This window comes from Melitaea cinxia, chromosome 10 (assembly GCF_905220565.1).
Source record: "Melitaea cinxia chromosome 10, ilMelCinx1.1, whole genome shotgun sequence".
NCBI lineage: Eukaryota > Metazoa > Arthropoda > Insecta > Lepidoptera > Nymphalidae > Melitaea > Melitaea cinxia.
In genome coordinates, this window is record NC_059403.1 from 5,634,458 (window position 1) to 5,660,438 (window position 25,981).

The 25,981-nt window shown below is 31.7% G+C and overlaps 1 protein-coding gene across 1 annotated transcript; it reads right to left on the reverse strand.

Annotated features, from left to right (window-relative positions):
- Positions 1–340: 340 nt before the first annotated feature.
- LOC123657202 lies at positions 341–22,823 on the reverse strand. Its single transcript, XM_045592781.1, has 12 exons — positions 22,604–22,823; positions 17,933–18,038; positions 17,471–17,582; positions 13,489–13,655; positions 11,962–12,045; positions 8,359–8,457; positions 7,776–7,894; positions 4,575–4,730; positions 4,154–4,388; positions 3,717–3,929; positions 2,697–2,949; positions 341–1,777 (listed from the first exon to the last, which is right to left on the reverse strand). The coding sequence occupies exons 1-12, from the start codon at positions 22,821–22,823 to the stop codon at positions 554–556; spliced, it is 2,988 nt and encodes a 995-aa protein (XP_045448737.1). The 3' UTR covers positions 341–553.
- Positions 22,824–25,981: the final 3,158 nt, after the last annotated feature.

Here is a 25,981-nt window from a genome sequence, read left to right on the forward strand (position 1 = left end):
CTACGACTATTATCACCATGTACTAACCTATGATCATTCTTTTGAAGCGTTCTTTAAATATCGGGATAACGATATCAGAATATATACACTCATAATGTATACAGGGAACAATTCAACAGGAGCATCTTGTACTGTGCCCTCGCAAATAATAGATGTATATTACCAGAAGAAGATTTTTGATCTTGATTTATTAGTATTAATCTTATAATGAAACATTAACATAACATTCGATTCTATTAGGATTTTTCCAAATTAAAAGTTCGCAAATTCTTAATAAAGTAACAGTACCTATTATTAATAACAAAGTATTATTGAGCGATATAGGTTTTTTTTCTGAGGAAATCATCTTCAAATTCACTAGAATGAGTGTTTAGAAAATGTTGTAACATTCTGAGATTTTCGTACTATCATCAGTTCTTTTAAAATTAATAATTGAGAGCTGTGGCGCTCAATAAAGCGTCTGTCAATGTAGACTCCAGTCTAAGTGTAAATCCCTAGATGAAGACCTCGAATGAAGAGTAGGCGGCGCATGTGGGGCACCGCGGGCCGCGTGTCAGTAATCCAATGATTCCTCATCTGGGGATCGTTTGCGGCAACATAAGCGCCACGCTGCTGCTAGTGCACATATTCCGATAGCAATTGCCAGTCCCGCTCCTAATCCTGGCGCTAACCAATCGCCACTTCCTACACTCCGCGCACCTGCACATAGTTCAGGTGCTTCGTCGTGAATTTGTCCTAGAGGAATTCCACTTACTGCATCTAAATAACCAAGTCGCCGTAGATTATGTTCAGAATATGCTTCTCTAGCTCGTTTTTCTTCAGCTGTCCAGAATTTTTTTTCTCCAGATGTTACATTAGGACAGTTAATAACACCATTACATATGAGCCTCGCTGGTATACAAAGTGCCTCTTCACCCGGACATATGAAATCACATCCATGTCCAGAATCAGTGATAGTAGACCCACCTTCAGTTAACCTTGATGTCATTAAGGTTCCATCCGAGTTTTTAGGTAAGTGGAATAAGCCTGTCCAAGCGATTTTGAACGAAGCTCGAGCAGGTGACGCGCTACCAATAAATACTATTCTTATAGATCTGGTCTTATCTTTATCCAGTACAAGAGGGTCATCTAAAGATTCAAAGCCAAGTTCTACTGCTGACAGCGGTGGCAATTCACGAGCAAAAGATACGTTTTCACCACAAACTGACAAATAAGGTTCAATACGTCCAGGCAGATAAATCTGAATGTTACCATCGTCACAATGACGCGAAGCAAATTTAATGCTATCAAAATGTAGCCAGATATCTCTTTTCTCTTCTATTTCTAAATCCCAAATACACTGTATTCTTTTAGGAGGTTCTGTGTAACCCAGAGCTTCTAAGTGTGGGTAAACAATTTCACCCTCTAAGGCAGCAGCCAGTACTGGTGGACCACAAAGAGGTCCGTGAACAAATTCATATCGAGCTTCAAATAGTGGCGATGGGTTTTTGAAATAGGAAGCTGCAGCGTGAGCATTATCAACTATGAGTTGTAAATTCAATGTTTCGCCTGAAGATACAACTCTGTATGGCCTTGCTCGAGAGACAGAATTGGAATGTTTGGCACAGAGGCAGGATCCAAGGGATCGTTGTACTGCAAGATGTAATGGTAAGGGAGTAGTAGTAACACCAATAGACGTATTTATAGTTTTGCCACCAGGAAATGGTTCCCAAATGATCAGTTTATCAGCCCTGTCTTCGTAGCAATTTTGACAGGATACAGGTGTATATGGATGTTCCTGAAAAAGAAAAACTAGTAGTGCAAGGAAACGACTATGGAAACATTCTTATAAAAAAAAAAAAAAAAAATACAGTCGAATTGAGAACCTCCTCCTTTTTTGGAAGTCGGTTAAAAAGATGTTAAATTATAATGAAATTTACTTTAAAGCTTAGCAAAGTTTCATAAACTTCCGTATGTGTCTTTGTAATTGCGTTAAAGTAACCATTTATAATTCGTGAACCCACAAAGTTAAGGTTATAAAAGCCTACTATTTTAATGGAAGTAGAGTTTATGGGCAATTTAACAGTACATTGCGTTTCGAATTTAACGTTTAAAGTACGTCAGACGAAATGTACCTATAACTTTTTATTTCGATTTGCATATTAGTTCCCTGTAGTGTCTTAAAACGCTCATATTTTTAACAATAACAGAGTACACAATGAAAATCGTTATCTAAGGTCTCAATCACTCGCTTCAGCCTGTAATATCCCACTGCTGGGCATAGGCCTCTTTCTCGATGTAATAGAAGGGTCAGCGGTTAATCCACCACGCTACTCCAATGTGGGTTGGCGGATGTATTCTCTCATATGAGTAATGATCAATATCAGGTGTACATTATAACAACTGGGACCGACGGCTTAACGTGCTATCCGAAGCGCGGTGCGGAGACCCACAAGGAGTGCGACCATGCAAACATCTGTAAGGCCAGTACAAATGTTTGTCATGTACAGGTATCGAACCCGCAACCGCCAGCGCAACAGCCCCAAACCAGTGCTGTGACCGTTTCGCCAAAGCATCGTCGAGATTTATCTAAGGTGTTGTTATAAAATTATATAAAGATATTATAATGAATTTAAATGATTTTATGTTTACAAAATAATTTCTGGCGATCAACCCAAAAAAGTGTTTATAAAAATTACATTAAAACACTAAAATACCTTAAAATTGACGCTCAGTATAGTCAATATAACTCTTGCGTAAATTCTCTTATCCGTGACAAATCTATACAGACAATGAACATCTTCACCAGGGGGAGCCTGTTTGTAGACCAGGGTGTTGAGAGGAGATCTGAGTCTGCCAGCTCTCTGCTTCCAAGAGGCTATCACTTCATCACAAGCTTTTCCGGGTACTGGCTCTCCGAACCTCGTGTTGTTGAAGAAGTCGTAGTGAGCCCAATAGTAAAGGGAGGAGCTGGAAAAATCACTCAATACTAAAGTTTGTTGTTCATTATTCTATGTATTTCTTTCTTACTAACTTTAACGCATACCTCAGTAATAATATTGTTTTATTATGCAATCAAATGCAATAAAATATAATTAAATATAATTTTACTTAAGTTAACAAACAAATAGAGCTTAAATGTTCCATTAGCTGAAGTATATAGATATAAATCTTTATGTCTCGGTCCAAATGTACCTGACCTAATTCACTAGCAATACCGGCATTTACGAATTATATTATACCATTATTGATTCGCACCTTTTTCATTCGCTTTACCAATCAATGAGAAATTCTCCACTAATAATGTTACAACCCTAGTAGTGTAAACGAATTCTATTATTGCATTTACTTTTGTTAGCTTTATGCCTTAACGGCTTCTAAGCTCTTTCTTTGTTATATTCCGAATATTATAAATAACACGCAACGAGAAACATGTGAATGTGGCAGCTCCTTAATGGAAACTATTAGGGAAGCAACAATAAATATTTAATGTTAGGACCTCATTAACATTTATGATTCTCTGTATATATGTTTGTTTATTTGTGATTCAACATATAGGCGTTTGGATGTAATATAATGCACATTGCAATGTAATGTAAATTTATACGACGACTTCATTTTAAATTATTTCAAATTTTTGATGTATGGAAGATTATAATACTAATATATTAATATCGTTTGTGCATAAATACTTTTGCTGACCCCTTTTTCTTTTAAAATGTGCGTCATTATCTTACCCACTGTAACTGCCAGTTTTGCTTTCAAATCTAACAAACATAGCGTTTCCAGTAGATACAAAATCGTGTTTCTCCATTGGTCTGCTGAAGGTGTCACAAAAAGTCTTTATTATCTTCGCATCATCAGGTCTTGGTGCGTCATATAATGTTAATGACTCTCCACAGTCACCAGTAAACGGCAATATGGGTGATTCGATTCGATTGATCCGGAAACTGCGACAAAATCAAGATATGACATTAAAAATTGGTATTAAAAGTGATGGTACAATTGGTGTTCAAACTATAAAACAAATATCTGCATGTTGTTTTTTTTTTTCTTTTAAAATATATGTTGATAATGGCAAGAGATCTTCTACACGCATACCTACTGTGATGAAATAAATATTTAGTTCGATTAAAATCATTTTAAAATGAAACCAAAATCTATTTCGACTCACCTTGGGAAGTATAATCTTACGATTTGTCCAGGGAATCCTTGCATCAGATAAGTGCAAGATGTGTGTGGTGGGTACCAGTGAGCAACAGACAAGAATATGCCTTCCGTGTCACCTGACTTCTTTAGTGACTCTGCGGTTAAAAGCCAGTCACAATTCCCTATTTTAGAGCCTGGAGCTTCCACATGACCAGGCCAATTGCCAACGTTGAAATGAAATCCCGTATTTAATAATGGTCCTGATTGAAAAAAAAATTATGTAGAATATACTTTACACTTTTTACATATTTAAAGCAAGTTTTCATCACTTTTGTGTGTTAAACTGCAACTTTTTAGATTATATTTATAATTAATTAATGAATCATATCAATAAGAAACAATTAAGGAATCGCTAGTTAATGTATATAGTTTCATTAAGTTTGTACCTGCAGGTGAGCTGACAAACTCAACGAATAGGTCCTGGGATGTGCCAATAATGGAGTAGGGAAACTTTCCCATGCCGCAGAAAGTTCCTATCACGGACGCTGATTCATCTTTACCATCGTAAATCCTGATGTAATCGTATGGACAATTTTCTGAACCTAAAAGAAGTAAAAAAACTTTATGCCGAATCTCTTTAATTTTAATGATTTTCCACTTATGTAAAAAACTATGCAAATGAGGTGCTTTAAATTATATCATAACATCAAAATATTATATACGTATAATAAAGTATATAAATACTAAACAGAAGCATTGTTCTCAAATATCTTTCTTAAGTAAAATCAAGCATGTAATAATTTTTCCATCGTTATTCTGAGTAAGGTGAGTCCGTAATTTATTGCGATCGTAAATAACGGACATCTAATAATGGATATTAAATCAGGACGGTTTTCCAAAACTTTCAACCAATATTACATTCTTAGCAACTGTCAAAAGTTTCGGTAGCTTCGTTACAATGTAAAAGGATGCAAAGAATGTACAATTAGGTACACATACCGAAATGCTTACTTTGTTTCAAAGACTTTTGAAATATACGATTCTATATAACTCAATTGATCTTCTTCAATAATGTTTTTTTATTTTTTTATTTTGGATATTTTTTTTCTATTTTGATAAAAATACGCATGTATTAAAAAAATGTTTTTATATTCAGTGTAAATCCATACTAATATTTAATGTCAAAATTTATAGATAAAAAATATAAAACAATAGTAAGTGAAAAGTTTAACAAGTGTAGTTATTTACTTTAAAATGAATGTTTAATTCAACATCATTCTGGAAGATTTAATTTCAACATTAGGGGAGATGCTTCGGTTTTAATTTCACGCAAACAGGTTAAGGAGTACACGCGTGGAAACTTCCATATTATTTTATGAATTTGAATGTGTTTGTGGTTGAAATTTTCGTTGTGAGAGCTCAACATTCATTTGCTCAACATTCATTTTATATGTTAACACTTTATCTTCTATTAGGTTCTTAATTTTTAAGGCCATTGTTATCCAACTTGAAATAAAGTTAGTAAAAGTTTTATGAAAATACTAGTGATTTTTATTCAACGTTTTGATGGAGTTTAAGTGAATTATTTTATCGCTTAAGGTTAAATTAATTCTTAAATCGTGTTGGATATAAAGTGTATTACAAATATTTAAAACAATTATCATTATATATGAGTAGGTACATATAAAAAAATAAAAAAATGTATAAAAGAGGAATGATATTGTCATTAACACTTCTTTATATAATATGTTATTAATGAATCAAATAATCTGTTCTTATTTTTAGGTTTTTGAGATTTGTAACATTTATTATTGTTTTATTTAATATAGACAATTTTTTATTGATTGGTTTATGGAAGTTTCTAAATTTTATAGCTATAAATTTTCTAGAAAACTACAAAACTTAACAATCGATGCTATCGACTGTATTACTATTTACAACTTATTAATTCATTGTTCATATGTTAGTATTTGACAAACTTCTTTTCAACAAGTTATGAAACAATGGAACTAAAAAAATCGGCTTATATCAAGCAAGTTAACTTTAATCTAGATCTCATTTTTAGTCTAAACCAGGCATGCTCAAGTAAGATTAAGCATTTATGATTATTGATGAGAAAAGACTAATTCTCTAACTTCCTAACAGATTTGACAATGTTCTAGAAATTCATACAACCTACTTTAATTATACTATAAATAACAAAGCTTATCAATAAAAAAAGTTCATACAATATAAAATTCATAATCTGGGGATATGACGGTACTAAAACGCAATTGTCGGATGATAATTAGAATAATCTATCCCACCAAAAACATTTTCATGTAAAATGTTGCCAAGACGAGATCATATGGCTCGCACTGTCAAAAAGTTATCAGATCTCATGTAGAACCAAGCTTCTAACTCTACACGCCCTAACTCTGCAAACCCTAACTTTACAAACTCTACACCTTAGTCAAAATATGTGGCTTGGCCGTTTCGCTACCGTCACGTGGGCGTAAGGTGAAAAATTTATTCACTGTTTATTACGTTTCTGTTATACAATAACTATTAAAGAAAAAATAAAAAGAAGAAGAATAATTGATATACATATAACAAAAAATAAAAAGAAAATATACATATATATAAATGAGACAGGAAAGTCGTCATCTACAACATCGGCAGCCGGTAGTAACGAAACGGCCAAGCCACATATTTTGACTAAGGTGTAGAGTTTGTAAAGTTAGGGTTTGCAGAGTTAGGGCGTGTAGAGTTAGAAGCTTGGTTCTACATGAGATCTGATAACTTTTTGACAGTGCGAGCCATATGATCTCGTCTTGGCAACATTTTACATGAAAATGTTTTTGGTGGGATTTCACTTCTTTTTGTAAGTTGCTTATGACAATATTATAGCTGCATTTTAGCTCCGACACATTTTATACCATAAATATCATCCAATCTTCACAATATTCGGTTTAAGCACGCTGTTTTTGATTTTATGTTGAACTGATATGCAAACGGTGACCTCCGCCAAAACTTAAATAGCAAAATTATAAAATGTAAATTTTCGACATAAACTAATAACGATTTTTATTTTTTATATATTTTATTATTATTATTAATAACAAGGAGTCCCTATATCAATTTTCAGACCTCTAGCATAAAAATTTGCGGAAGTCTCATACAAACTTCCATCTCCTAGTTTAAGGGGTTGGGGGGTAAAAGTTCCAAGTTTTAGAATTTTTTTGTTGTTTGTGTACTAATACTAGCTTACATACCAAATTTCAGCTTTCTGGGACTTCAGGAAGTACTCTATGAATTTTGATGATCATCAGTGAGTGACGAAATCGGGGTTTTTTAGGTATCAATAAAATCTAAAGTATAAGAGCTATGCAATTAAAACTTTATATGTTTAATAAATCCGCTATTGACATCATATCCCCAGAATTTTGTTTATCTGGTATAATCCAAACCCAAGTTATGAGGGTTCAAAAAAACGACGAAGCGCTTCGAGAAAAGATAGGTAGTGCTTTTCGTTTTTTTTTTTTTTTTTTTCTTTTTTTGTTTCGTCTTGGCGGGGGCACTACCGTGCCCCCAGATTTTGTGTTCTGTATTATTTATATCATATTAAATAACATATATTACAAATTATAATAATAAATAGTCCTCACCTGACGTGATCGGTCTCATGGGGCACGTCATAATATTCTCACAGCGTTGTCCATCTATGTTGAACTCCTCATTCTCTATGTAGAGCTTAATGTAGGGAAGTCGAGTATTTAAGTGATATCTAGACAAACGAGACGTCATGTTAAGGTTAATGATAAAGAGATCTACATATTAAAAGTATGTGTAAATAAATAAACCCAGATAATATAACCCAGATTTAATATTCAATTTTGTGCTTGATATTATCATTATTATTTAAAAATTATATTATTTTAATAATTATTGCCAATATTAACAGATATTGTTAGAATATCGTTACTAATATTTATCACGTTGTTATTATTAATTAAAAAACTTTAACATCACGTGACAAGTATTATTATTTGTGATATCGATTATTGTGGTAAGTCATTTGTATAATTATGTTAAAGTTCTGGCTCGAGAGCAAAAAAAGTTTAATTCAAAGAAATGCTTATAAGCATAAATGTAAACGGTTTGCAAATATCCAAGAATCCATAAATAGAATTTAATGGCACGTTTGGTAGCGAAAACATACGTTTAATTTAAGTAACTTTACCACCGTACCTGCAATGGAGATTTCTCGGGTACACGCCTGGGTAAGCAGCCGACTGCACGTAGCAAGTCTGCAATCTGCAGTCTCGAAAAACTCTCTCACAATATGACCTATAAAAAGTTGTGATGAATAGTTGCCTCATAATGAATCAAACTTCGCTGTTCGACTCTCGCAACAACTCTACAACTATTGTTAAAATAAATTCTGTTTGGCGAATTAATTTCTGTTTCAGTTTGATCGTTTGGCTCATATGCAGCAATTAAATTTGACTTATAGTTAAAATTCAAAATTTATAAATAAAATAAAACTATGTTTTCTATATATAAAAAAAAAAATAGAATTTAATAATTTTTGAATAAAGTTAAAAGAAAAATATTCTACAAAACGTTTGTGGATCAATCGGCTAGTAAAACAAAACCGAAATGAGAATCTCTTTTAAATCAATAAATATCCAATATTTATATTAAATAGTCCCTGAAATATTTCAATATAACTAAATAAAACGACTTCAATGTCAATATCAATCAATCAATACACATAGGAATAGTAAATATTGAAAACGAATATTTAATTTTCAAAAACAAATTGTATGAAATGTAGCAAAATGAAAATTAAAGTGACTACATAAATCACCGCTTCAATATGATTGGCTCGAATCGGCAAGGGCTGACGGTTGACGATATTTTACCATAACCCCGATACATTCTCTCACACGTCAATACCAGCCGTCGAAATAAAATATAACAAAAATAGATGACATTATAAACAGATATAAAGCGAAAATAAAAATCAGCTGTTACATTGGTCTATTGAGTTTCCGACTAGGGATTTTAAACTGAGATCAAAAAAGTTCTCAATTGGACTATATTTTACCTCATAACTTCTTGTACAATGTACCGATTTTGATGATTCTTAAAATCGAAAACTGGTGTTTAACGTGTGGTCTGTGATTTCATTGATTTAGAACGAGGTCTGACCAATATTTTTTGAGTTACCCCTAATAATAACCACTTCAATAAACCCTTCACACTCAACAGTCTATATGATGGTAAGCATATTATTCCATAGCTACGCAACAACTGCTGGAGTATTACAGGCGGATTGCCGATCCGACTTCGACCCTCCCCAGTAGTTCTGGCTACCTAACCCACCACAGGAATACATCTCTACTTGGGAGTAGTGTTATTTAGCTGTGATCTGTAATGTGATGTGTAAGGTTCCAAATTTTGATCAAGGTATTTCCGACTGTACTACCTCATTACACAGAAAACAAAAACATTTAGTAGTGTAGAGTAGAAGATTAATTTACTATTATTATTATAGATAGTGACCAAACCTTTGGTGGTAGTAAGTTATACGAGTATATAGATACAGCAAAGCAGAGTGGTTATAAAACGATTTTAAATATTTTAATCTTCATAGTAATTAACATATACTAGATAAAGCACTGAGTAAAGCAACTTGTGGTTTTAATGATGTTTGACATTTTACATATTAAAAAGGAGTATATTATAATAAAATATATGAATGAGAAAAACAAAAATACAGTGGTAAGTGTAAAACAGTGAAGGTCAAATAATAAAATAAAATTAACTATTTCAAACAGAAAATTAATTTTAAGTATGCAGAGGCAAATATAAATTAATATACTCGTATGCTATGTCATACATTTAGTTTCCTATATATAATGTTTAATGAATAATGAATTGAGATATTACTATTAGAATATTCAAATAAATTTAATTTAAAATTCTGATTTATAAAATAAAAACCGTAATTTATAGAAAGAAAACCGTCAGCTAATGCAAATTAGATAACTTTTCCTGACGAACGTAGTCGAGCATACGGATCCCGCATTCAGCAACGGTACCGCACTCAAGCAGTTGATTACAAGGCATAAATCAGAGGGTGCAATAATAGGCTGAACTAGCGGAGACCATTCTGCGCGATTTATTCACAATTTCGGTCACGTAGCGACCAAAGAGGTAGTCATTTGGAGACCAGAAAATGATTCTGGCGACGTTATAGGGTCCATGTAATTGAAGGTTGATTTATAAGATGATTACTGAGTTAGATGTCTGTCACAGCTCGGATATGATTCGTTTTTTGAAATATCTTTTGAATGTTAAAGTGTCAAAGATAATTTAGTAAACAGTTTTAAAAAATGTAGAAAAAATTTCAACATGCCAAAACCTTTCAATTTAGAATTTAAATGAGACATTTAGTCAAAAATGGTCTTAACATTTTTAAAAGAAGGTTTTAATTTGAGATGTTGATATACAACGAAAGGAAGAAAAGAGTTTAACTAATGTACGTTTGTAATCATAAAAATATATACCAAACCTATTAAATATAAAATGAAAACATATAACATAAAGAAAATCAAAACAGAAAACTTAAAAATACATAGAAATACATCCACTTTCCATCTATTGAAATTGCCAAATTGGAGAGGAATATCAAAGCGTATCTAATCATTGAACGTTTTGGAACAAATAGGTTCCAATTAACACTGAACTAATACTGAACAAAACATAGAAGTGTTATAAGCATTTATTAGTTACTGCGGATTTACCAATGGAATAATATATAATTTGTATTCAAAAAAATTAGATCAATTTGAATAAAATACTTTTAAACCATTCTAGAACTTGTCAGTAGAATATCAAATAAAATTTCGATACCAAACAAAATTAAATTCATTTATTACAGAAAACAACGTACAAATATTTGTTTCTCTTGAGCAAATCGGTCTCGATTTTATCATTAGCACATGATTATGATCACTACTTTTAAACTGGTAATTTTCTAACCAGGTTTTCACAATTTCGGTCCACAGGTCCAGATGTTTATATTAATTATGCTTATATCATTTTAACGAAAAAGAAAATTAACAACATTTAGATTATGGAACATCTGTCATATTTAATGTTCTAAGGTTCGTTCAAATTGTTTAGCGATAGTGGTATAGACACATTATCTAATCTAACATTGAATATTGGAATGCATTTGAATTAGAGACAATATTATCGGAAAATAATGAATTGAATTTGCGCACGGATTTGCGCATGGTGATTGTCCGCAGATTTAGTTTTATAGCTCACAAAGATATTAATCCGCGACTTAATATATAATGCGGCTTAGGTAAATAATGAAATTTTGCCTAGTAAGTTTGTCCATGGCAGTTTAAATTTGCTGCATCGTAGCTAGCCAGCGTTAGTATAATGTATATGTAATAGAAGAAGTAACGATTATTTACTTTTCCGTACTTCGTTATTTGAACGTTACGTAAAATAAAATCCTCTGTGAAAATACTAAATTGATTTAATTTATATATATAATAGGATGAAAATCCTGTGTGGGGTCTCCGGAAACTCAGGATATAGTACACAAACAAACGTCTACATCATCATGATATGTACCTGTACGGTCTATAGGACATTTAACTTGGGAATTAATTTAAAAAGCGCATGCCACTGTTTTTTCTTTACAGTTAAAGTATTTTTGAAGTGTCATTCGTAAATAATTAAAAAAAAAAAAATACTCTTGGAAAAACAGAACTTGAAGTCAGTTTTTTATGTTCACTGTGATTTATATAAAGTTTTGTAACTCACCCGGTGACGACCTCACCCCGCCTGTTCGGATACAGCTCTGGATGCTGGCCGTATCTTAGATACACTTCGAACTGTTGCTCTGCTCTGTAAATAATAGATTCATTAAAATTGATAAATTTATTAAAATTGAACAATTCTTAGTATCTGATCACCTACTTCTACTTAATAAATTATATAAGAACTTTGAATGTACTGTACTGTAAATTAAATAGTATGAAATAATACTAGATGGCATATAGGTATACAAAGATACCAATATATACTTTCGTCTCTATCTTTATCTTTATCTATCTTTTCTTCTATCTCATCTATTTTAAATACATAACATAATAACATTTAATATGTAGTCTTATCTCCACGATCAATATCCTTCACACAATACTTTGATCGTCAAAGATCTGTTAACAGAAATTATGTAAACTAACTTTATATCTATTTTATCTATTCTATCATATATGTATTACATGATATGCATTATACAACTATGTTTATGTATATATGACAGTTAAAACCTTCATGTTTGAAATGTACAATATACATCGGAGTTTGTTTTATACAATAAATCAGCTCAAAGGAATTCAAATAATATTTTTGGCCTAAGATGTCTAAATGCACAAAGCGAAAGTCACGTAAAACCTAGCTATTATATAAATCTGAAGGTGTAGTTATTTCAATATTGAATAAAGTTAAATGAAAAAATTTTCTCTCGAGGGTGTAGTTAGGGAGAGAATACGTGTAACCTTGTTTACATATTTATGACAGTGCTCTTAGCGTCAGTCTGCTTAACGAGTGTGTTATAGATAAAAAAATTATAAAAAAAAATCGTATACTTGTAAAGCTATATTTTTTATTTGATCTTAATAATTTAAGGAACCATTGTTCATGTTTGAAAAAAAATGGGTTAAGCTGTCCCTCCCCATTCTCAAACGCCGGAATAAAAGCTATACCGGGAAAATTCCCGTCGCTTGCTAAGTTTTATGACGTCAAGAGCTTTGAAAGTGAAAAAAAAAAACCTTTGAGTACATAATATCATTAAACATTTTGTTATTTATGTCGTAAGAATAGAGATAAGTACATTTTAATTAAATTGATATGACCATTATTCTCTTAATCTTGATTGATGATGTAATTCCCAATTCTCTTGACTGGCGTTGTTAGGAGCGAGAAAAGGTATTAGATAGATATAGGTAGGTTACACAGCTTTAAGTGGTTATATACTATGATGGTATACATGTACAAAATGTGATAATTAGAATTGGAAGATACTTAGCTAAGCCAGTTTTTAATAAAATGTAGGACCATTAATTAATGTATTCTGTTGATTAAAATTCAATGTTGGTTACTTCTACACTACATACACTTTTGGCGATTTTATTTATTTTTAAGATTAAATTTGAATAACTTATTGGTAAATACCTACTTAAATACTTTGAAATTTAGTCCATAGATTCAAAACTATATCTAAATTTTATGAATCAGTTGATAATATATTCGAAACCATAACAAGTGCTATAGTGCCTTAATTACCTGGAATCGAAGCTGAAGTACGTTTGGTCGGTGAAATTATCAGCATGGAACACAATCTTCACAAAATTTGTTTCCGATATAAAAGTCTGAGGTTGTTCTATCTCGCCGCAGAAAAGGCCTGGTTCCTTCCTGTTCGAGACATCGGTCTTTGCATTGCCATCCACTATCTACAAATAAACAACATCAATAAATACAAGAAATATTTGTAATAATGGTCATATGACCACGTGGAGGTAGAGCGTAGCCGTGAGTTGCCATCACATCAGCATGAATTTTATTATAATAAAGGAACTATTAACATGCTGTGTGATTACGGCATTAAAGAATATAGCCACCCCCTCTCATCCCGTGAGTATCGTAAGAGGCGACTAAGGGATAACACAGTTCCACTACTACATTGGAACTTAAAAAGCCGACCGATGGCGGAATAACCATAAAACTGCTGGCTTGGAAAACGCTGCTTTTGGCTGTGCCACAGCTGTTTACACAGCCAAAAGCAGCGTTTTCGGTGCGACAAAGCCAGCCCTGCGGTCACCAATCCGCCTGCCCAGCATGGTGACTATGGGCAAAACACACGAGTTTACGCCAAAAATGGCGTGAACTTGTGGAGGCCTATGTCCACTTACAGTAGACTACGAAAGGCTGACGTGAAAAGAAATTTTATAACCAATTTTAAAAATTCTAGAATAAATTCTGAGTTTTTCGTATTTTCCACTTTTTAATTATATTGCTCAGCGAATTCAGATTAGTATTAGTAGTAAGCTTCGAGTTCTTGCGTAGTCAAGTAATGATATATGCGTAGATATATGAAAAACTATATATTTCAGCGATATTCTTACGTTACAAGTTAATGACATAGTTAACTTAAGAAGTATAGAAAAATAGCATTTATATAAACATTAACTCTTTTTTTTTGTGGAATAATGTTGATAAACTTAAGTGTCGGTCAAACTGATATTAATTATTTAAATGAAATATTATGTTTTCTAAATTGGAATTATATACTTGAAATCATAGAGCATGTTTAAACTACTTTTATAATAAAAAAATAATAAGTGGACCAAAAAATCTTTAAAATAGTTATTAAATAAAAAAAAACTACAAAAAATTTAGTGTTTATCATAAATGTAGATTTGTTCTTTGAAATTGGTGATTAAAAGCGGGACAAAGATTCCGCATACAAATACTTATAAAATATGTTAAGAAACTGTTTTAACATGACCTTTATTATAACTGTTCTATGAAATGGTTAAGTAAAATTTCAAAGCTTTCTTGTGGTGATAATTTGCAATGCGATGCTTTATATAAAAATTTCACTTCATTACAACATACTGGAAAAACAAAGCGATTGCATCTATTTCAAATAACTGAGAACTACAAAAGTCAACTGATAAATGATACTCTACATTATAAGTTCAATTTGTATAAAATCCCTCCTTCACAGTCGTCAACCAAGTTTATTCACTTTCGAATTTTCTAAATCATGACAGGGAAATGATCCAATAATTATCCATCCGTATTGCCTCTGTTCGAGTTTCAGTGTTCAGAGTTCTTTTCGTTCGAAAAGTTCAGAAATTAATTAGTTGAATTGGTAAAGCGCTCACCAACTCAATTACATCGCTCTGCTCGGTGATTTTCGGGTCTTATGGACTTTGGCTTTCTGTTTTAGTTAGCATAATTTTATACTTGACATGTTTTCTCGTTTTCACCTTTGAGATATAAAGCTAAGAAAGTTTATTTACGGTAGGGCCTTTTATTTATTATGTACAAAATATAAGATTTGATTTTTTTATATAAAATAACCGTAATGTAAAGATTTCATATTATGTATATCTATAAAAAAAATCTTTTTTTTTTTCATGATCCTATTTTGATGAAGAAGGAAGAGTTTTCTGATGCGCTAATAAAATAGGATTTGTCCAAACAAATGAAACTCATGTAATATACTGTATGATGTGCCATACAGATAATTGTCGGAGTTTGGACGTTTGTGGTATTTTGTGTACTCTGCGGACCCCGATATAGGTACACATAAAAGTGAGGGCAACTAAGACGTTTGTTTATTGATTTATTTATGTAAAAAATATAGTAAAATCCCTCTCTCTAGTCACACATTATCTCCTGCCCTCACTTTGAATCTTATCGCAATAAGTCATTTACTATATATACGTCTATGTATGTCTATTACAACTTTCTATTTATATATGCCATGTACGTACATATACTTTATTTTTATTTTTTTATTTTTACATTATTTATTTATCTAAATATATTGTATGTGTTTAGATAAAACTGTACACCTAAACCATCTATATATACACCATTTCCTCTATCTCGTTTCACACCTCGCGGTTATGCATGGTCTTAGCGCTTAACATACCTCGACCGCCACAAATCCGTGGGATATACAGTCTCATGACCGACGACGTAGGGTGATACACGCACATAATTCACGCAAGCAAGCACCAGTCTTTTTAAACTATAATGTAAACTCATACAATCTGTGCTTCGATGTTTCACTTAATTGATAATACTTAAAAATATACTTCTTTTACAGGTTTGTATAAGACATAATAACTGTTATTCTTAAAAATAATGTTAAGAAATACTCAACAAAAAATTCTAAACTTTGTCAATAGAACAAAAAGCAAGTAAGAGTCTCATTAACGATACATTTGAATGAGACTGAAAACAGAATTGTTCGAAAAATTTGTAAAGTAAATATACTGTTTCATTTTTGTTTCCCTAAACTGACATGATTTTTATTTAAAACAATAATCTAAAAAATGTCGACGATGATGATCACATATCAGCCTGTAACATCCCCCAGCTGGCCATCTCTCTTCATGCAGGAGAAGGATCAGAGTTTTATCCACCACTGCGGGTTGACGGATATTATTCTATATATGTATATTCCTTACATTTTTTGTACAATTAAGTCGGCAAACAAGCGTACGGCTCACCGTACGGTTAGCGATTACCGTACCGTATAGATTGCTAGTAATACCAGAAGCATCGCAAGCGCCCCCCCCCCCTTCTTCAAGAAGCTCTGGTCACCTTACTCACCACAGGAACACAACACTGCTTGAAAGAAGTATTATTTAGCTATGATCTTCTGTAAGGTCAAGATCCTTCTCCAGTCGGGCTTCTCTAGATTTTAAGTAGGATATTTCCTCCTGTGCCTCATCTATCTCATTTTCTATAAGTAACGATCGATATCAAATGTATTTAATAATAACCGATAACCGGACAGCTTAACGTGGTCTTCGAGGCACGAAAGCGACCCACAAGGACTTACATCCAAACCGAAAACAGACATTTGAACAAATACAAATATCCGCCCCGAGCAGGAATCAAACCCACAAACCGCCGGTATTTGGGTACCTACACGGCAAATAAACCACTTCACCTGAGTGGTTGTTAAAAATGTATGTCTTCGTTAGTTATAAAGATGATTTAACTAAAAAAATATGTAATAAAAAAATATATTTTTTTAATCAAAGGAGATTGATTATCCTTAAAGATTAAAGAAAACTTTCTTCGTTCAACATTTAATTATTTTATGTTCAGAAATTTGGCATTTCGCTTGAATAAATCAAAATCAGCCGACTTAAGTTATCTTAAGTCGGCTGATATAAATAATGAGGTAATTACTGTACAGTAATAGAAAAGTAGCAATGAAAATGATTTTGATCTTTTAGTCTTTACTTTTTGCTTCGAACAATCAAAACGAATAATGATAACAACAAAAAAAGTTAAAACTACACGGCTGGTCTTTGTTTTATTTTGTCAAACTTTCAGTATCAAGTAGTCATAATAAAAAATAAGTGATTTTTTATTTACGCATGAAAAAATTCATAATAATATTAATAGATATTTTTTTCTAATCACGCACATCAATCATCATAGTTTTTGAAGTAGTTACACCTTATTCGAAATTTGTTTTCCCTGACTTTTACTAAGTAATCAATTTCGTTATTACCTGCATGTATCCTTTGTGGCAGGTTGTTCCATTGATAAGCGTACCAACTTTGAATTTCTTGAAACGTATTCTTAGTATCCAATCCTTTGGTGACCCTCGAAATGCCCTAAACCTATTAACAGCAAAATAAAAACAGTAAAAATGAGTTTGTAACTATAAATTAATAAAATTGTTAAACGCAAAAATTATAATATTATTACACATTTCAAACAACATAAGGAAGATAACTTTAAAAAAAGTGCAAAGGCAACTTAACGACTAATAGTGATAAGGTCGCTTATTACTACTTTATTCATTTTAATCCGTCAACAGACCGCGCAAAAGATGATGATAAAATGTTACGTATATATATGTATCCCATGAACAATCTACTTATAAATGCGTAAGTATCCATCAAATTCTTTATATATCATAAACGTTCACGTTTCTTCACCTTTGAATACTCGTAAATATAAAACTCACCTATATGAACACGTGAGTGGTCGACCGAAGTTTTCTGCTGTCACCGGAGGGGACGATACATCTTCATATATTTCCACTGTCTTGTTGCAGTGATCTCTTTTAGAATCTGTGAAAGAAAATACCATTTTAATCTGTGCTTAATGTTTTTTTAATCTAGTGAGTGACAAAATACCACCAATGTTTTTTTAAATTTGAATTTCATATTGATAGTTATTTGTCAAGAACTATTAGTCCCGAAACAATACATAGCACATCACGACAAACATCTGTGTAACATGTGATTATTGCTCGAAAGCTTCGTATCTGATATACTAGATTCGTAAAGTTACGATTGAAAAGTATTTTTGAAACCTCCACGATATTTTGTTAGGCATAGCAGGAAATAGCCTACTAAAAATTTGAAGCATTCCAACTGGGGAAGTAGCATTACAGCCAAATAATTTTGCTCTCAACTGATGTTGTGTTCCTGTGGTGAGCAAGGTGGCCAGACTTCCTGGGGAGAATCGGTGGTAGAGTTGGTAGCGTGCTTGCGATGTTTCTAGTATTGTAGCCCTACATAGGCTATACCACGTACATAACATCCGGTAAGCCGTATCTTTGTTTGATACTCTAGTAGTTGGTATATTAATACATTTATATTGTTTTTAACAATTACCTTATAGTCTGATCCTCATTTAGTCAATCGTTTTTGTAATTTGAATTTAAAAAAATACTAGGATGAACTTAACAAAAAAACAACCTCATGTTACTTATAATATTAATAATTAATATATTAATAATTAATATAAATTTAAATTAAGTAGATATTATTAATAATTTCAGAAAGATTTAAATAATAAACGAACACGAATCTTCATTAACGTCGACTGTTAAAAAGGTAATTTTGTTCAATATTTACAAGACTTCGCAAAGCCTTTTTTTAATAGACCCTAGGGAAATATTTCTCAGACGTAATTTTATTTTATACGGTACCCCAGTAAATCATTATTTTGCCGGTATTTATTTAATAATATTATATAAAATCTATGCATATACTTAAACTGCTACTGTGAATTGATCATTTCTGTATATAAATTAATTTTTAATAAATATCTATATATTGCTCATTCATTCATATGGACATAGGCTGCGTCCAGAAATTTAACTGTATGAAACTGTTCTGCCCTGAGATGTAAAATATAATTATTTATTCCATTTCTTTAAAAAGTATAATCAAGATATATATAAAAAGATAATGTAAAATAAGATTAATAATAACTTAATCCTCCTTTTTGTGTGTGTTTTAAGTGTCTCGAAAGAAGTTTAACATTATTGAAATAATTTTCAAGAAAGTAGCGAAACCTTATCCATCTTAAGTATATATATTTATTTTTCATTAAAAGTCTGCTGAATACCATTTCTGGGAAATAAATTTTATTTTCATTAGTGTTGTCTTTTATAGAAAAATAATAGTTCGTCTAATAGAAGACATTTTACGACAATATTTCCTTATAAATGAAACGAAAACTAATCATTTAAATTTAAAATTATTTTTCGTTATTAAATTTTTATCTGTGCTGTGTTGTGCTGTGTGACTACGGCACTAAAGAATTTAGCCACCCCCTCTCTTCCCGTGGGTGTCGTAAGAGGCGACAAAGGGATAACAAGGTTCCACAACCATCTTGGAACTTAAGAAGCCGACCGATGGCGGGATAACCATCCAACTGCTGGCTTTGAAATACACAGGCCGAAGACGGGCAGCAGCGTCTTCGGTGCGACAAAGCCAGTACTGCGGTCACCAACCCGCCTGCCCAGCGTGGTGACTATGGGCAAAACACATGAGTTCACGTTATTTTTAGCGTAAACTTATGGAGGCCTATGTCCAGCAGTGGACTGTATAGGCTGTAATGATGATTGATTGAAATTTTTATCAATCTGGAAAATTGACCCGGAAAATTTTGTACCACCGCAGAATTTGATTTATCAAAGTATAATAACTTAAAATAAGCAAAAATCAAAATAAAAATAACGCCAAAACATTCTCTGCAAAAAAATTTACATACACGACAATTTACACAATTTACAATTTCTAAATACATTCTTGACAGGTACGAACAGTTTGTATGGGAAAATACAATTGTAAAAAAAAAGAAGAGAAATAACTTGAAAAAATGGAAATGAAAATGAAAAAACTTTTGGTCACTGCTAATCATCATGGACAGTCAAAGACCGATTGCTTTGTGTTGGTTGATTTCGATACTTTCACCTCTAATTTATTACTTATAATTGACGTTATAAAGTATAATAAATAATCAGCCAGCTAGCTAGAAAGTAAAAAAATCTTTATGTTCATTAAAAAGTTTATAATGTTGTTAACTCTTTGAACTCTCATTAAAAAAAACGCTGTACGTCGTACTAGTAATTGAAGTAGCTATCGCTTCGAAGAGATATGTATTGATTTTTCTTAATACGTATGCAGTGTCACGTTATATCGAACGCTTACTTACACACACTAGCGTGGTACGTGAATATGAGGTGCGTGCCAGCTTAATTAAATTTATCTACGTAATAAATTACAATATTATAAAATATCAGAATTTAATTACATAATGTATTGGATTTTTCTGTACATTTATATTTTTGACTGGCTCATTGGCGCGTTGGTTGTGACAACAACACGTACAACAACAACTATTGTAGCTTATATATGGTTACCAGAAGCATGCCACCAGAAGCATCACAAGCGCGTTGCCGACCCTACTCCTAACCCCCCCCCCCCCGGTGTAATATATACATAAAATGTTATTTACAAGCTTGCTGAGTACGTACTATTATGAACTTATTTAAACAACTAAAGCTCATGTCAAACAATATTAATTATAATAGAATATTCCCCTCGCTGATATTGTGGCATATTGCATAATTGCTTTTTCAAACTTGTTTATTTTGTTTTGCTCCTTCCGCTTACAGCCTCTCGTGGTGCAGCTGCAGAATTAATTAATAATCATTGTGATTTTATATCGTTTGTGGCTTTGAAATTTAAACATGTTGTTTGAGCTTCAATATATTTTATTTTTGCTTGACTATGTAACGTTTTTTTTTTTTTTTTGTTATCATTTATTAAATGGAAATGAATAATGTAGAGTTGAATAAAACGTAGTATTGAATAAGGGCCAGTACAATGGTTTACTATAACATATTTGTACAATTATTACAGAATATATACAGAAAAAGGTATATACTTTATATACATAAAAATATAAATGAATTTTGATAATATGAAGCGAAGCTTAAAATTTAGCCCATCAATATATAATGTAAGCAATTTATCTTTAATAATACCATTTAAAATCTAAATATACAAATAATAAAAATAACATTTTTAAATAATATTTTCTTGATAGCAATATTTCTACTTAGTCAACCTTGGTCAGATTATAATAGCTTCTAGATATCTTATTACGGACAAAGGATAAAAAATGTTTCACTTTTGTAACCTAGACAACTTATTGCCTGCTTATTTGTACCGAAACTTCTAGACGTTTGCGAGTTAGGCAGGTAAAACCACGAGACACAACAAGTAAAAGTACATACATAAACAGGAAGTATGAGCTTACTGTTTTCATCGTATCAACTTCATATACACAAGCTCGTGTCCAAAGTTTAAGCGTTGTCAATCTGAGCTTAAAAACTTATATTTTGTGTACATAGTGATCGATTCCTTAACATAGTTGATAACTCTATCACATATTACTCCATGTGTTCAACTATGAAGTGAGAAGAATTAATATGTGTGTCTACAGAAAACAAGTTATATTTGCAAACAATAATTATTTTGACACATAATTATTTTTTACACAGTGTTTTTATAACCGACTAGCTATGCCCGCGACTTCGTCCGCGTGGAATTTAACAAAAAAGTTATCGGTCAGTTCGTAGAGTTATAAAATAAATAAATTTCTAAAATAAAAGTAGTCTAAGTTACTCCTTATTACATTAGCTATCTGCCAGTGAAAGTCCCGTCAAAATCGGTCCAGCTGTTTCAGAGATTAGCCGGAACAAACGGACAGACAAACAGAGAAACAGACAGACAAAAATGGTAAAAAATGTTATTTTGGTATATGTACCGTCTATTTACACGGTATTATTATATTATGACATTTATCTAACATATAGATTAAATTATATTATATTTACATATCATTCGTATGAATAATCTACACAGTCACTTATCCATACCCACACCCACTTACATACAAATACACAGGCATACACACTCACAAAATTACACATACACATCTACACATTATTGACCATGGATATTTTACATTTTATATATTTCTCATTTTATTTTAACTGTGTTTTACAACCTCAACTCAACTTTGTCTACCTTAACTGTGTAATTTAAATAATGTAAAATCCGAAATTGGCTTTTGTTTGGATACTCTGTATTGGTTTAAGAAGCATAAAATGTAGCTGTGGATTTTTGTTCAAATAAATAAATAAATAAATTCTTATTGTTACATTTTTAAATATATTTATAAAAATGAAAAATAAAAATATTTAAAAATATAAAAATAGTTGTCCTCTGGTGGCAGATTAAGGACCAGGCCGCCGATAGTTAAGGTTCCAGGCTGAGGAATCTCCTCACAATACGGGCCGTTTCAAGCAACACCGCCTTTTAAATCCGACCCTTGATCCAACCATCAAGCGAGAGTTTCTTAAGGTGTTGGTCGAAACTTTTCGCCAATTGACACAACAATACCAGTACTTGATCTGATAGTCGTTGTGCGGTTACGGTGACAGTTGGTTCAAGTGCCTGAAATAGAGACAGCATCGTTGAACGATGCGCAATGAGGTTAATTCCCCCTCCTGTTGCCTCATAGTACGCTCGCATGACACTCTCATTCATTTTTTTATTAATACTCTTTTATTTTATATCCATATGCATTTAGTAAAAAGCGATTATTTTAATATTACAAACAGACACTAAAATATTATTTACTCGTATAGAAAAGCTTGTAAATTGTAAAAGATTTTTTGTGGCATATATTTGCAATAGAAGATCATCGCATAATAAACATCTTTAGAATTTCAGTCATATCGTATTTACAACTATTTTAATAAATCTTCTGTTTCCTGTAGTTTCATTCTACGGAAGCACTTCATTAATGCAAAAATATTCACATAAAGAAACAAATAACTTATCCCATTACAACATATTAGAATATACCAACGAAGGTTTTATTATATCTATCTATACACATATTCTATATTTAGTGTGAAAACGTTACGTAAACGTCTAACTCGAAACCAATAAAACGGGTTGTTTTGACACATCAAGATCACAATATATCATAGTTTTATAGCGTTACTCTTCAAACAAAATCTAATAGACATAATATCAAACCAGATATATTTGATGTATGGCTTAACCCCTGAGGCGGGAAAAACTTTTTCCTGTTTTTTTTCTCCATTATGAGGTTTCAGGAATATTACGCTTGGAGTCAAATGTCAAGGGATTCGTGCTGTGCGAATCGCGTTATACTCTATTTATTTTTACATCATTGTATTTGATATGAATATTTTTCATGTATTACTTTGATATTTTACTACAACCGAGGTGTATATAGGAATAAATGTTTTTTTTACAAAGAAAAAAAATTGTACCGAGACTGAAGTGGTATTTAGATTTGAATAAAGTAATTCGATACTTCGATATATTCAGCTTGTATTGTTAGACGATTCGATGTCATTTGGAACTTCATTTGCAGTGAATTTTGAGTATTCGACAATTCATTATTGTCATTGACATTGTGCTTATTGTTAATATTGTCATGTGCATGTCAAAGCTTGTCGTTTTACATCCTAAAATGTACTGCGAAGAACAGACTATCGTAATTGGAAATTTTTCACAAAAAAAAAAATAACTACACTGACTTGTTTTAATTTAATAATATCACTAACCACTGGAGAATTGTGTCACAGATGAGCCGCAAGGAGTGTCGCTCCAATCATTATAATGTATATTATTTTCGAAAGTGTAATTTTTGTTATATTTGAAAAGGATTAAATATGAATCTGAAATAGTCCAATAGTGAAAACCTGGAATTATAGATTTTTATTTGTATTAAGGAGTAGTTGTATTTGAATGTTGTCTGGGTGTTTGCGCAGTCTTTGTGGGTCTCCCCACATTACCTCGGAGAGCACTTTAAGCCGTCGGTCCCGGTTGTTATCATGAACACCTGATAGCGATCGTAACTCATAGTAGGGAATATATCCGCCAACCCTTATTGGAACGGCGAGATGAATTAAATTCTGATCTTTCTCCTACATAGGAAAAGAGGCCTATAGCAATGAGATATTACAGGTTGAAGCGAATGTAGTTAGAATATTTCGAAATTATTCTTTTTTTATAATAGGGAAGGAAAAAAACCTTGAAGACTTGTAAAATTATAAAAACATATATCCCTCTTTGTCTCCCCCTCTCTCTCTCTCTCTCTCTTTCTCTCTATTTATTTTTCTCTTTTTGTTTGTCTTATTATTATTATTATTATTAAAACTGCAATTTCTTCTTTAATATTCTTATAGGTCACGTCATAATAAACTAAAAAACTAAGACAACCAAGATGTTGATGTAGATGTAGTTAAGTATTATAAATAGAGTTTGCACATTATGATTTATAAAAACCTCCACAGAATTTTAGTTTACATTTTAATGGATCTTCTTAGTAATAGTCAGCAAGCACCCGTAAGTATTTTTTATGGCTCATTAATAAAGGATTAACTTTTTCACTCTTCTTTACAAGAATACTTAGTTAGAATATGTGGCACGTATTTCCTTATTTTGTTATATTACATTGAAAACAACTACAAAACAATCTCCTATTTATTTATATAAGTCTTTTTCTAAGTGCCTTTCATTATTGTTTCTCAACTTTTTTTGCATTTTTTTGTGAAATAGGAATTTGAGAAAAAAAATGAAACAGTCAAAAAAAATAAAAAAGTATGTAGTGTCATGGGATACCCGGTTGGAACGAAGTTCCTTCGGATAGTATGGAAGCAAAAGATTTGAAAAAAAAAATGTTGAATTTTTATATATATTTTCTAGTTCTTGATTTTTTTTATTTTGTTGACTGGTTTTTAATTAAGTACATAAAAGTATTTAGGAAATTTAGTATTTTAGAAAATAACAAATACCGTAAAATAAAATAAATTAAACAACATAATAATAATAATATTTTAGTTTTACAAACGTCATATTATACAGTCGTGTGACTGATATTACGTCACTTCCGTTATATATTTTTCATACGGTTTTAGTATCACATTTTTTTTCAGTCCGGTCGCCTAGCCAAATGTCAAGCCTGCCGTAAGGAACTTCGTTCAATAAAGATGTGAACTGATCACCGACGATCACGATCAAATGCAGCTACTACAATTTCATGTCTCTTTCTAATTATAGTGATGTAGGCGAATAAAAACTAATAAGGAGAAAGGCTCACTCAAAAAAAAAAAAGAAAAGAAAAAGCAGTTATGTCTATCCTTCCATTGTTTTTATTTGTTGTGTGTATTATATGTGTCTCTACAGTTCCTTTTCCATGTTTTATCACATTATCTGATTATTTGGTACAGTAATTAAAAGTTGTTTTTAAAAATGGTGACGATGGAGAAGTCACACTGGTAAATATTAAGGCATTGAAGCAATAGATATACAGTATACAGATATATAAATACTTATATTTCAATAGTTTTTGGTATGAAACAAAGCAAAATTAAATAATAAAAGAAAGAAAAATACAAAGATAATTGAAATGAACTTTATAATTGATATATTGATAACCAAGAATCATTTAACATTTCAGCTGAAAGCGTAGTAAGTATCGCACAAACAGTTTATAAATCATTGCGGTCGGAAAATTAAAACACTGTAATGAATAATTTCCACACCAACTAACGTTAATAGTCTCACGTTTCTGGTCAAACGCGGTTAATGATAGGAATCATGTTGGTCAGCTACTATGTTGGCGTGTTAGCGGGTTTTTTGAAAGCGTAAAGAACGTTATGATG

Coding starts and splice junctions, on each gene's coding strand:
- LOC123657202 (XM_045592781.1), bottom strand. CDS start 22,823: ATGAATGAGAGTGTCATGCGAGCGTACTATGAGGCAACAGGAGGGGGA. Junction 17,583..17,932: donor CCACTCACGTGTTCATATAG/GTGAGTTTTATA, acceptor TGCTGTTAATAG/GTTTAGGGCATTTCGAGGGT. Junction 7,895..8,358: donor CCGAGAAATCTCCATTGCAG/GTACGGTGGTAA, acceptor TCGTTTGTCTAG/ATATCACTTAAATACTCGAC.